At 31.5% G+C, this 14072-nt stretch overlaps 1 protein-coding gene across 4 annotated transcripts; it reads right to left on the reverse strand.

Annotated features, from left to right (window-relative positions):
* Window positions 1–419: 419 nt before the first annotated feature.
* LOC148626505 (uncharacterized) lies at window positions 420–11896 on the reverse strand. 4 transcript variants are annotated; one of them, XM_088570565.1, is made up of 8 exons: window positions 11776–11896; window positions 9139–9234; window positions 7844–8033; window positions 7341–7429; window positions 5996–6067; window positions 2301–2318; window positions 1474–1485; window positions 420–617 (listed from the first exon to the last, which is right to left on the reverse strand). In XM_088570565.1, the coding sequence occupies exons 2-8, from the start codon at window positions 9197–9199 to the stop codon at window positions 469–471; spliced, it is 591 nt and encodes a 196-aa protein (XP_088426691.1). In that variant the 5' UTR covers window positions 9200–9234; window positions 11776–11896; the 3' UTR covers window positions 420–468. The 4 variants fall into 4 exon arrangements, with proteins under 4 accessions (XP_088426691.1, XP_088426690.1, XP_088426692.1 ...); XM_088570564.1 differs by lacking the exon at window positions 1474–1485 and adding an exon at window positions 3073–3087; XM_088570566.1 differs by lacking the exon at window positions 1474–1485.
* Between the last annotated feature and the right edge of the window lie 2176 nt (window positions 11897–14072).

Below are 14072 nucleotides of genomic sequence, written 5' to 3' on the forward strand. Positions count from 1 at the left end.
ACTATACTTTGAGAAAATGATACCCTGAAAAAATGAGGTTTCGACAAGTGCTGATCCGGTGCGCCGTAGGACCACCTCTTCGATCCGCCACTGTTTATTGCCATTTCAGATTAATATTTGATGTTTGTGCTTAATTGTGTGTTTCTGGTACTTTAAATAAAGTCTTCGATGAGAATTGTTTTAATGAAAGGCGCGGAATCAATTCGGTTCAAAGTTTTGTAATCATACACACATTATTGATCTAAAATTAAAAAGGTTTTTAATCACTGCTATATATTTATGTATTTTGTTTATAATATTAACAATATATATCAACAATATATTGAACTTAAGTACTTAAGTACAAATTTGTACAGTATTTTTTTTTCCATAATTTACCTATGGGTGGATTTTAACGAAATCAAAAAAACATTCAGAAATATCCTAAGACCTTTATTAAGACAATGACCCGCTTTGTTAACCATGGTATCAATGATAACCATGGTACCCATAGTGGTGCTCTTGTTGTTTACATCTGCAACAGAGACCATCGTCTTTGTATGGATAACATCCTGTGCATGGTTTGTCAAGGAGTGTGTTCTTGACGGGACAGTTAAAAGGTAGATTACAACCAAGTGCTAAAAATATGAATAAGTATAAAACATGATTTTGCATGTTTTCAGCTATGTACTTTAAAAATTGAACAAAATTGGGTTTTTTTCGCTTTCAACAATAAAGTTTTTTTAGACACGCTTCATCAGATGATGATGAAATTATAAAATGAAGAGAAATATATGACATTAGAAATGCCGGATGCACGCAAGTCCTTAACTCTGAATTGAAAGAGTTGGAAAGCAATAACATAGCGATCAGTTCTCGTTGATTATATAAAAAAAAAGTTATTTTGCTGATTCATGCTCAATGTTTCCAGAGGACGCTTACCCTACCGGTGCACCTGGTCCATGCTCCCAGTTTTTAGTGTTACTTTGTATGTATGATTTTAGTTACTTTATGTTCTTTGTTGTGTTTTCCATGCCTGGTCTTTGTCCCTGGATTACGTTCTTTTGATTACCGCTATAATCTTGGTTCCTTTGATTACCCTTTGAAACCGTTGATACCATTTATCCATTCCAGTTTTTTTTAATTCTGGTCTTTGTCTCTGGATTACATTATTTTGATTACCGCTATAACCTTGGTTCCCTTGATTACTCTTTAACTGAAGTATGTCATTTCTTTGTAGATATGAAGTCGTGGTTTTACAAACCATGAAAACCACACAGGTGGATCTTGAGATTTTGAACAGATGGGGTTCCAAAAACGGGGGTTCAGGTTATAACTTGCTAATTTGTGCTAACATTCTGCGCAAAAATTACAAAATCTTCAAGCAAAAAGGAATTTTTAACCGCAAGAATTCTCGCTCTAAATCCACTATAGAATGGCGAAAATTGGTGAAAAATAGTTGAATTAAAACAAGGATTAAGTTAATCTACTTACGGCCTGGTGTAACTGAAGAAAAAAATGTTTATTGAAACGGAATAGGTATGACATTTTAAGTATCAGCCTCTATAAAAATTAGACAGGAGGTGATTCATGAATATCAATAACGTACGGAGGTAACTTTAATTTCTAATTCAGAAACAATTACCGAATAACCAGTCATTATTTTTTTTTTTTTTTGGTACCTTGCAAGAGTTCTTGATTTGGTTTTATTAACTTGATTTTAGTGCAAGATAAATGTATGGTTAAAAAAACAGATTTGACAAAAGGAAGGACAACCGCTACCTAAACATATATTATATGTAGACAGAAAAAGCACCATTTGTTTGGTGTTTTCTTTTCTACACTAAAAATCACCTCTACCATGGACAGTGTCTGAATAGTAGTTTATATTGATTGGTACTCAAATGGGAAAAAGGAAAGACATGTTTATCCATAAAGATCATTTCTGTCGCTGAAATTTTCTACTCGATTATAACATAAAATGGGTTTTTTTTGCTGCATTTTAATATAAATATTAATTGCTATTAACACGGCAAATCGTTTAACATAAATGTTTGAAAAAGTTTATATGTAAATAAACAAACTTTAACCACTTAATTATAAGAAATTGACTTATATTGAAAAATAAATATATTCATGTTTCTAATGGGCAGATAACTTGAATCCTGTTGTATTTTGATATATTTCTCTGTCGGTTTATACAAACCGAGACGACTTAAAATAATAATTTAATCAATTCAATTTTTTTATTAACTATTTTGTCGACATACGTCAATGCTTTTCTACATTTCATTTAAATATTTATGCAAGCAAATACTCACTTGTTTTCGCTAATTCAACTGTGAAAAACGGAAAAATACAAATTGTAACAACATCTAATTAAAACGCTGTTTTCTTTAGATACATTATGTATGTCGCCTTTTAGCATTAATATTTCTCCTACAAGTATGTAAACGTGTATTTTTTACTCCGGCCATGCATTAAGATTAACAATGTTTAATTGACTGTGTTATTCTTTTATAAGATTTACAAAGAATTAGGGCGATTTTCATTTTTACTCTTACTTTTTTAATTTAAAATTTGTCCCAGTATAATATATCTATCAACTGACAATATTATCAATATTTTCATTTTCGTGCATTTATGGTGGATATTTATAATAGATGATTTACACAAATTGTCCTAAAGAAAAATATATAAAGAAGTATACTAACAAATCTGATTTAACAGGACTCTGAATAATCTGAAGACATGTCTATAAAGTTCCTCATATCATTTCAAATGTATGTTATACCTTAGTAAAAAGCGCGTTTGTCAAAACAAAGCCATCTTTTAAGGAGGTAGACCTAGGGTAAGGGACAAAACTCTTAAACATCATTGGAAAGTTTGTATTTAACATTTTACATTATCTAATGTAAGCATCAAAGTATCTTGGACTGGTTTCAAAGGAAAGCTATGAAGGCTATAGTGAATTGGAATATGATACAAACATATTTTTTATTTCAAGAGTTATGTCCCTTACCCTAGGTCTACTTCTTTAAATTAGAATGGGTTCGGTTACAACAGGTTTCACTGGATATACATTATACTCACAAGGAAACATTTCACCTGAAACAAACTTCATTGTCATTAATTAGTAGTCTTTTTAAGAATCATGCAAAACGTGATCCATGGTTGGGAAGCCAACATATTTTCATTTTTGGTATTTTGTTCAAAATATCATAGGAAACAGAAAGTAACATGTGGTTTTTCATTTAACCCGTGTTCATATGAGATAAAAATTATATAGAATGCAGTGTAGAATTAAGGGAGATGTTCTGTAAATGACCATAAAATACAACAGAAACTTTTAGATTTTCTATGTGGATAATCTCCTAAGAGCAGACAGATTGGAATGAATCATTATACATTTCATCATACAGACCTATAAAACAACTTAATAACAAAAATGAATATATGTAGCCTTTTCAGAGGTGTATCATGTTAACAGATTTTGTACGATTCTTACAGTGACTTTCCTACAACCATGACAATCTTTTATTACCAATCTGCTGAACAATACAAAGGATTGACAAAGCTATTGGGACATTTAAACTGACCAGTTGCTATTGAACGAGATGACAAATACTCACCTATGAATCTTTTCATAGCTAGATCCTGGTTTTTTAAATCTGAATCAGCTACCTGGGCTATTCTTTTTTCATTGGTGAGGGGAGTTCAAATTTACTGTAATAAATTGTATTTTGTTGACAAGGTTGAAAACCGTTATTTAGAATATTATATTTAATTATTCATTTTATCTTAACTACATTGCACAGAAGTCTTATATATTATTATAAAAATGATACCTTAATTAATATTTATTCCCTTCTTCATAAATTGCAACAGGCCTACTAAGTTGCCCTTGTAATGGAAATTATGTGATTCATACTATGTTAAGAAACAAGTGTTATACAAAATGCAAACAGTTTGAGGTTCACATGAATTACATTTTTTTAAATAGTGCTATGAGTTTATATTATTCAATTTTGAGAATGAGTAGGCTTAAAAGTGAATTAAGTGCTTTATTAATTGTGAAGGATTTCCTTTGGAATTATGATGTTCCGGAATAACTGCACTGGTTTTCATAGCTTGGGATTAAGTTTCATGTTAATAATGATATTTATTTGTGTTATAGTTTTGGATTTAGTGCATTGAGTGTGATTGAAATTATAATTTGGGATCATAAGTGCAATGATTTTCAATGAAATTTAAGATTTGTAATAAGTGTTATTTACATTGAAACTTCTGTGGATAAAGTGCAGTTCATTGAATTTATAGATTTGGATTGAAATGCTGTTTTCCTTGAAACTTTTGTGGAGTATTAAAGTACGAAGATTTTCATTCAAATGTAACAGTTTGTGATTTAGTGCATTTTCAAAGTGCAATGATTTTCATTACCATAAAATGTAGTTTGGGATCTAGTGCAATGGTTATTTTTAAATTAAAGATTTGGATTAATAGCTTTTTTCATTGGAAGTACAGCTGGGGATTACGTGCAATGATATACATGTAACTGGAATTATATGGAGAATATTTCGTAGTTATATCTTTTTTTTTAATTGTTGTTCTGTATTAAGCGCTATGATTAATAGTTCTGATTTGTGTGTTTTATGTGAAAAATGATTTATTGGGATTATACTTATGGCTGAAGTGCATTAAATATCATCAGAACTATATATACATTTTAAATAATTTGAAAACGTGCAAGAAATTTATAAGAATCCGAACTATTGTTAAATTAGATACTTTGACGGAGTAATGAAGGGAATAATGAAGGAGTATATTTCAATATATATATATAAAAACCAGTATTCAATGGATTCAGCTTTATGATGGGAAAATTCAAATAAATACTAGCATAACACTGTAACTTCAAGTTATTATTCATTCCATGAAAGTGTTACTTTTTTTACTTCAATTTACCATTTCATATTTGCTATCCACTTGGGGACCTGTGGGTTTAAACCTTTTTTCTTGAAAATATATAAACAATATTTATATCCTATAGTTTTCCACATCAATTATGTAAAAAAAAAACACTAAATTCCCTTATAACACATTGTGAGTAATATTCACAAGCTGCGAAAATTCCAAATGATGTGAAATATTGCAAGTATTGGCTGCCTTACACCTGACCAGGTAAATTTTCATGGGTGAGTGGCTACCTATAAATCTACTCTTACAATACCAACTGGTCAGTTTAAATGTCCCAATAGCTTTGTCATTCCTTTGAATTGTTCAGCAGATTGGTAACAAAAGAGAGTCATGGTTGTAGGAAAGTCACTTTAAAAAGAATGTTACATAATTACTTGATATATATTTGTTTGTAAATATAAGTATTGACTAGCAGCTTTTATTTAAAAAAAAATGAGACCGCAGGTGATTCATGCATGTCAAAAACCCACCGAATACAGTTTCATTTCCTGTTCAGAAACCGTCGTAGATCACATTACCAGTATTAGTTTTCATTTGGGGGTTTTAAAATAAATTTTATAATTATGATTCCCTTTTTGTGTATTTTATTTCCACCACACAATGCAATTTAATTATCATTCATATATAATATATTCATTCTTTAACAACTTGTTTATCAGATCATTTGCAGTACGTACATAAAGTACGTTGATGCTTGATCCATACTGACATTTAAATTCGTTCTTCGTTCGTAAATAAATCGTTCTGAACACCCTTTTACCCGTTGTATGGTCGATTTTTCCTCGTTTAAAACATCAAATCTTCATCTGACAGATGATGGACAAGTGTTTGTTCTATTTTTACAATTCATTAGCAGTTCGTTCGCTGAATTCTTTATAGTGTAAGAGGGTCTTGAACTTATTATTGCAACATGTTCTTGTATGTTAGTTATATAATTTCACTATAACCTTGGTTCCCTTGATTACTCTTTACCATTCCATGAGGGTTTTTAATGGTTGAGATCACTTTGTATATTATTTCTGACAATTATTTAACTTACTAGCATAAACGTTAGCATGGTCTATTATTCCTGTACATGCATCACACATAGAGGGAGTACTGTTATATTGTTCTGTAAATACAATTCAAGACTTACTGCACTTGATTCTTCAGATTTTCGGGCTCTGTCGGTTTTAACCATTTCAAAGCATAAGTATTTCATTAAACCTACTGTCAAATATTATTTCAGAACGATTTTATTAAAGTCTTGTTATGTCTTCGGGGTTTTTAATAGATAAAAGTCAAAATCTATGGAAAATCAAGAGAAATCCTTTCCGTGCCAAAATTTCAAATGTTTATATCTAAAAATGAGCAGATTGGCCCACTGTTTTTCTTACTTAAATTTTCTAGCTTGAAAGACTTGATGGATTTCACAACCCTTTTGTTATTCTTAAACAGAGCAGCGAACATCCTTCCAAAATGAGGAAGACCGTTCGATTATAACATGATCAGTAAAATAGAAAACGATGTCAATATTGGTATATCCATTTAACGAGTACGTCCGATTTTGCAAAAAATGGGACAATTCGGTCCACAGACAAGTGGTTCCAGAAATTCTACAAATAAGCCTTAACGACTGCGCAACAATTTTTCAGTTTTTTAGACATAATACCGGTCACGAGCAGATCGATCAATTTTGTAACGAATGAAAAATCTTTGAAATTATTAAGTATCAGTCTTTTTACGAATCAGGCAGTCGGTGAAACATGGTATAAAAAACATCATTTTGATAGTATAATTTGACTATTTTCACCATCAGAATCAAGGAATAAAGACAATATTTTCATATCATGCTGGACCATTGAGTTACAATTTCATTGAAATGCACTGAAAATGATCGTATCAAGGGCAGATACAACTCTGTCAAAAACCTCATTTTACTAACATTCTATTGAAAAATATCTGAACAAAGCCAGCTGAGATCAAATAATAGTCTTTTTTCAAATAGAGAAAGTATCTTTGAGAGATTTTAATTTGTCAGATTGGTGGGTTTTTGACATGCAAGTTTCTGATTTTTTTCCATTTTGTCTGATTCTTACAAATACTTAAACTTTATAATGAATGAAGAATAATTGACAATTCCTGGTGTGAAAACAACACTCAAATTATTCTGACATTACAAACCAATCTATTGTGAATACATCGGTCAAGAGTTCTCCACTACATCTAGATGTATAGCAGTTTCTTCTTGCGTTGTTTGTTGTTTTTTTTAATTATTATTACGTATTAGCTAGACCCTTATAGGTGTTACTTTGCGAGTAAATAACTAAAATGTTAACATAATCAGATACATGTTAAATGGTCAATAGTTAAAAAGACAATTAAGACTAAACGCTTATACTTACTATAATTTGTCTGATATATCCAAACTACATGAGAGAATCTGTCACTTGGAACCTCCTTGGCACATACATAATTCAATGCGTTAATATCCCTGCAATATAATAACGGATGTTTAAAATGTTAAAAGTATACGTATTTAATACCTATAAACATTAGCATGACATTCGATTAAACAATTTATGAAAAATATCATTATAAGTAATTTTTTCCGTCTATAATGATTTGTGTGAATTATTTCTCCACCTGAGATGATCAAATTCACATTTTCAATATACCAGCTTTAATGAGCATGTTAAATCTTTAAATTTACCATTGAGAGTGGAGAAAAAATTTTAATCAGGAACATATTTGAGGAAAATCTGTTTATTCAATGGAATATGAGGAAAACTTTTAAAATTTTAAAAGGGGGGGGGCTGTGGGGAAATTTAATCACTGTCCGTTTGTTAAAAAACAAGTGCATTTTTAATCCCCGGTTTCGAACGGGAGAAATTGTTATATTGATTACCTGACAAGATAAAATGGTCCACTTCTTTCAATGCATTCATATTCACTAGTTCTACCGTCTTGGTAATAGTTAGTGTATTGGGAGGAATTTTTTTGATTCACAACCACTCGTAAGACATTGACGGTGTTCAAGGCATTTGTTGCTGTACATTGCTGGCTGCAAGGAAAGCTACAAATCCCAAATACCTCGACTGAAACATTTAAATATAAATGTCAACTTAACATGTTTCTTTGTGAACTAGTCTTTTCATAAACATCTGCATGAGATTTAGGCATTTGTTGCACAATTTTTTAATTAAGATGGTATGTTATCTTCAGGTATCTTTATGTTTGTTGAAGAGACATTTTTGTAAGAAATTCAGCGGGTGCTTGTCCTACCGGTGCGCCTGGTCCATGCCAATTTTAGTGGATGCCATGTTGCTAATTTTGTTTCTTTGTATGTATGGTTTTAGTTAAGTTGTGTTCTCTGTTGTGTATGTCTGTTTTCCATGGATTGCATTCTATACCGCTATAATCTTGGTTCCCTTGATTACTCTTTTTTTTATTATTTTCTTTTCATTTGGGTAGTTATTTCGTACTCTTTGTGTTGTGTGTGACTATTTTCCCTGAACAAGTTTTTGTCAAGGGAGATGAACTCATGACTTGGATGCCAAGCCATGATTTCATTATCCTGCACAGAAAGTCGAGCATTTAATTATGGCAGTATTGATCAAATTTATTTCAATTTTGTATGAGTATTTTTCGCATGAAACTGTGTTGAAAAACATACAGCAAAATTTCACACAGGTTTTGTTTTATCAACTTGAAACAATTCTGGTTGTCATCATGAACTCCTGGATCATTACGTGTATCCATCTGCGCCATGAAAACTGTTTTCTTTCGTCTACCCCGGACTTGACTTTTTATGAGCAACTCGGTGTGTTTCTAGAAAAGCCGAGGACGCTTACCCTACCGGTGCATCTGGTCCATGCTCCCAGTTTTTGGTGGAGTCCGAGTTGCTCATTTGCTTTTGTTACTTTGTATGTATGATTTTATTTACTTTATGTTCTTTGTTGTGTATGTCTGTTTCCATGTCTGGTCTTTGTCCCTGGATTACATTCTTTTGATTACCGCTATAACCTTGGTTCCCTTGATTACTCTTAAATACAAAAAAAAGTTTTATATATTGTAAATGAAATTTAGATATGCTGTACACATGTTTCAAGGAGTAACCTAGCACTAAAATCAAATGTGTAGGAAGATCATAATCAAAATATTAGTTGTATACAAAATAGGATAACGCATTATATACTCTACCTGTGAATATGCATCCAACTACAATTGTTGCTAAGACGATATATTTAATTAAACAACCCATTGATTCAAAGAAGTTATCAACAGAACTTCCAGTCACTTAAAGTAGAAATATATTATACTGTTATTCACAAGAATTGTTGTGATACAGTGCATCCTAACATTTTCTGTAAAACTAACTAATTATCACATCGACAAAATTTATGTACATAGTAAGGTTTGTAAGTCTCGTTCTAGTTTCATTTTCCTGTCCGGAATTTTCAATGTAGAACGTATTAAAATCCGAACGATCTGCATCTTATTGTTTACTTCTAGGTTCTCAAATGCTGCATTACAATGCAAAATTTTCTATTTTATGTTTTTCTTAACATCTTTATGATGTAAACTGGATATTGTATAATTTTTAATCGGTTTTTTTTACACATTTTTTTTTAAATTAATACAGAACTCAACGCTTTGTCAATGGTCAATCTCCATGCATTTGAATTGCAGACTGTGAAAAAATCTCGTGAAACAACGGAGTCACGTGACGAGACTTGCATACCCTATATAAGTTGACTACGTGGATTTATCAAAGAACGGGTCGATCTGTGTTTTTTACCCTTTGTTTATATGCAACCTCTCAATAATGAGTGTCAAGTATTGCAGCTTGATCGTTGATGTTTCCAGAATATCAGTAATGTCTGTTGTAAAATAAATGTAGTTATTCATAATTTTATTTGGATAACACCCCTTCATGTCCATGTGGACCAAGACGAGTATTAAATGAGAAAATTAATACATAAAAATTATGTCCGTTTAAATAAAGTGTATTAGAATATATTTTAAATGACATGCTTGATATACAATTTTGTAAATAATATATGGAATTGAAATTACCATCTGAATAGTGAGAAAAATGTACAAGTATCTTTCAGTGAGAAATAGTGTTAACCTCATGGGATATTATAGATTGACTGACAATCAGCTTGTGAACTTTATTACAGTTGACAAAAAGTTTTCACGTTTTTTTATCAAACTAAGATAGAAATGCAAGTCTAATGATAAAAAGATTAATTCTCCTTATTAATTTTGTAGTTAATACATTGCATTAGGTGATTATCATTCAATCAAACGAAGACCAACTCTCTTCCCTGAAGTTAACCATTTTACACGATGTAAAACTTTCTACGTCCTGAATACATAACAGATGCCACACAATCAAGTAGCAAGCTCCGGTTGTCATTTATTTTGCAATAAAGAAAGGAATGTTGTTTTGTAATGGATGATATGTGTTCTATTTACAAAAAAACAATTTCATTTACATACATTGATATCAGTAAATACATACGTGTAATAATCTACTTTATATTTTGTCTTTAATCACATTACTGACTAACGACGCTTTTAATTGTACCGTGAGGGATGGCACAACATAAAAAAAGTATTTTATCAATTTTGTAAAGTTTGTTTATGTTTTTGCATATTGTTTCGTATTCTTGTCACATTATGTTCGAAAAAATAAGTTGCTGCAATGAACCTGCCTAAAACGAACTTTCGCAGAACCAGAAATTTATGCACTTCTATAAATCAGACACATTTGTCGAAGTCCCTTCACATCAGTTTCATCACAAATGAACCTTTGTAAACCGAACTTCTGCCTTAACCGAAATAAAACAGTCCGAAAAAGAAACATCACATCAGACAAGGTTCGCTTTAGTAATAAAACCGTTAGTCCGAAAGGGAAGATCGGAATAGACAGGGTTCGCTTCAGTAATAAAACCGTTAGTCCGAAAGGGGAACATCAGTTTAGAAAAGGTTCGCTTACGTAATAAAACGGTTAGTCCGAAAGTGGAACATCGGATTGGACAGGGTTCGCTTAAGTAATGAAACCGTTAGTCCGAAAAGGGAACATCAGTTTTAGCAGGTTTCGCTTTAGTAATAAAACCGTTAGTCCGAAAGAGGAACACCAGTTAGGGCAGGGTTCGCTTTAGTAATAAAACCGTCAGTCCGAAAGGGTGAACATCAATTTAGACAGGGTTCGCTTTAGTAATAAAACCGTTAATCAGAAAGGGTAACATCGGTTTAGACAGGGTTCACTTCAGCATTGGTTTGTTATGAATTTACGTGTAGTTAACTTTTACGAGTGCTTTGTGAAACAATGCCCTTGTGTAAAGCCTAAAAGAGTAATCAAGGGAACCAAGATTCTAGCGGAAATCAAAAGAATGTAATCCAAGGACAAAGATCAGACAGGGTAACACCCTAAAAAGTAAGAGTTAATAGAACTTGTCTAATCGAACAAAAGCAATAGTTATGGATATGTATTGTGTTAACTGTATTTCAGGAACAAAACTACCGTATTTCTTTCCGATGTAACAATACAGACCTTTTCATGTTAAATGCAGGATAGCTGATATCCAATTCCGCGATGAAAATTCTTTTTTTCTATCCTAAGCCCTACCTCACGGAAGTATTCTGCTGATCTGTGATCAACATCATAGGACATGTTAAATTTTACTTGAATCTAAACTACAGTGGGTGATATTTCAATGCCCCCCTTTCAAAACAAGAACGAAGTTCATTTTTTTTTTCTAGGTAAACCAAGCTAAACATGGATAACAAAACTTATATAACAATAAATATAAACAAGATAGAACTTACATTCAATGTCTACTCTGTCCAGTGTGTATTAGAATATCAGAGTTAAAAACAATTTTAACACTGCATCCTTCTTTTATGAGAAGTATCCACAATAATACCACGTCAGCTGTCAGTTCATAAAAAATACATTTCTTTTGTGTACAAAATAAAATCGTGGATACATTTATACATTTGAACAGTGTACATATAGCTTCATGGTGATATAATTTAAAAAGATGAATTATTTATAGTTAATATTAGAGAAAAGCAGCATAAAAATGCATGACAGCTGGTAGGTATTTTTTACACAAACCATTTTATTTTCTTTTAGTCTGAAAACATTGACTCATCCACTAATTTATTCGTAAATAAGGAAGTAAATACTATCGAAGCAAGTGAGGCAATTTTTTCCCTTAAAATATCGATATTAATTTTCGTGTTCCTTTCATTCTTCTAGGGGAAAAACTCGGGATCTCAGTTGGTGCTGTTTCTGGATTATCCTGTTCTGAGTATTCATTTCCTCGTTTTCTCCAACTTTATTTGTTCTTTTTACAGATATACAAAATATGAATAAAATAAACTCTGCATTGACTGGCTTCATATCCATATTTATTTCACTGCATCAAATTTTGACATTATCGGGAGCGAAAGGATCTTTAAAAAACGCGGAATTGCGTGTTTTAAATATTTCCCAAGGCTTCATATTTAGCTCTATCCACAATGGAATGGCTTGAAATTTTAATCTATGCTGAGCAATAAATAAGTACATCAAAGTGAAAACCAAATGTCAAATTGTTCATTGAACATGTACGTTATTTCTATATCACGCTCTTCTAAAGCAGCTTAAATGAATCAAATGTTTATCTGAGCGTCAATTCGAGTTTCATTTATGGAAAAGAAAAGGTGCCAGTGTATTTAGAAGCATAGTATTGATTATTTGCATGCGAAAATATGACAATCTTGTTCTTTAGAAAATAGCTTAAATTTCAACCTTATTGAGATAATCAAACTCTAGAATTTTTTCTCCAAACATTTCAGTTACCGCATACCATTCAATAGAGTAATATATTTGATTTATATGAGTATTATTGACAATAGATTTCATACATAATGTGGATAACATCCATATTCGACACAAATCATAAAACGAAAGATTAAGGGAAATGTAACGTACATTTGTATGCAAAGAAATATTCTTCCGAAGTTGAACAGTCAATAAATTAAAGTTTTTACTCATTGTATGCATAACTATCTTCAATGTACATAAGTAGTTATATTCACTATTAAAATGATTTCATCTTTCAGGTCTTTTCACTCTTGTCTTACTTCATACAAAATGTATGTTACTAAGGTAAGAATAATCTTCAAAGTTAATTAAATTCGGATTATCATTATATTTACAAAAACACGCTATATAACAATTTAAAATTCAATGTTAAAAGTAAACAAGAAACCAATGCTGGAAAGACATCTGTACTGAAATGTCCGTTACAGCTCAAGACCTGAGATTTTGTCCCAATCAGTATCATCTAACTTGAATAGAATATCCTCGCAGATATTCCAGATGCAGTTAAACCATTCACTTTGAACTTAACGTCAATACCTTAGCACATAAAAAACATCTTTATTACGAGGCCACTGAAACATTTGTTTTCGTTTCTATTTGGAGGATGTATTGTAGATGTATTTATCAGGATATTCAATTTTTCCGACTAACCACCTTTTTTTCGTACATAACAAGAAGATTTCTGACATCATCCGACTCACCATCACTCATCTACTCTTCAATATCGCTTGTAGTTGAAAATTCGATTTTGTTCTCATCTTTAGCTTGTTAATCAATGATGTCGCCAGATGTATGCATTAATGTCCATATATAACTCACACTTTTTGCCACATATTTCACAGTAACTGATGACTTCACTTACAAGGATTTTGATTGAACCTTGACCAATAACAGCATGAATCTTCATCGCTCCTTTTATTGTTCTAGTGTTCGGAGAGTCAAGTTCCTTTCTTCATCGCTCCTTTAATTGTTCTAATGTTCAGAGAGTCAAGTTCCTTTCCTGTTTCTTCAAGTTGTTCTTTAGTGACGAATCGGAATTTTACATACATTTTGATACCTAGGTCCCTTTAAAAAGGTATTTTGCATCCTGAATTATTTTGATACCATAACTATTCTTATAATCATTTTAGTATTTCCCTTTTCTGTGTACTCTTCTTCATTCTTCGAAACAAAGAAGTATAAAACGGGTGACAGACAACCAGGCAAAGTTGTTATTCAGGATGCAAAATAACTTTTTATAGGGACCTAGTCA

This window comes from Perna viridis, chromosome 2 (genome assembly GCF_037379345.1).
Source record: "Perna viridis isolate PV_CMFRI_1.1 ecotype Kerala chromosome 2, ASM3737934v1, whole genome shotgun sequence".
Classification (NCBI taxonomy): Eukaryota; Metazoa; Mollusca; class Bivalvia; order Mytilida; family Mytilidae; genus Perna; species Perna viridis.

Coding starts and splice junctions, on each gene's coding strand:
- LOC148626505 (XM_088570564.1), bottom strand. CDS start 9,199: ATGGGTTGTTTAATTAAATATATCGTCTTAGCAACAATTGTAGTTGGA. Junction 8,034..9,138: donor AGTTGGATGCATATTCACAG/GTAGAGTATATA, acceptor TAAATGTTTCAG/TCGAGGTATTTGGGATTTGT. Junction 6,068..7,340: donor GATATATCAGACAAATTATA/GTAAGTATAAGC, acceptor TTGTATTTACAG/AACAATATAACAGTACTCCC.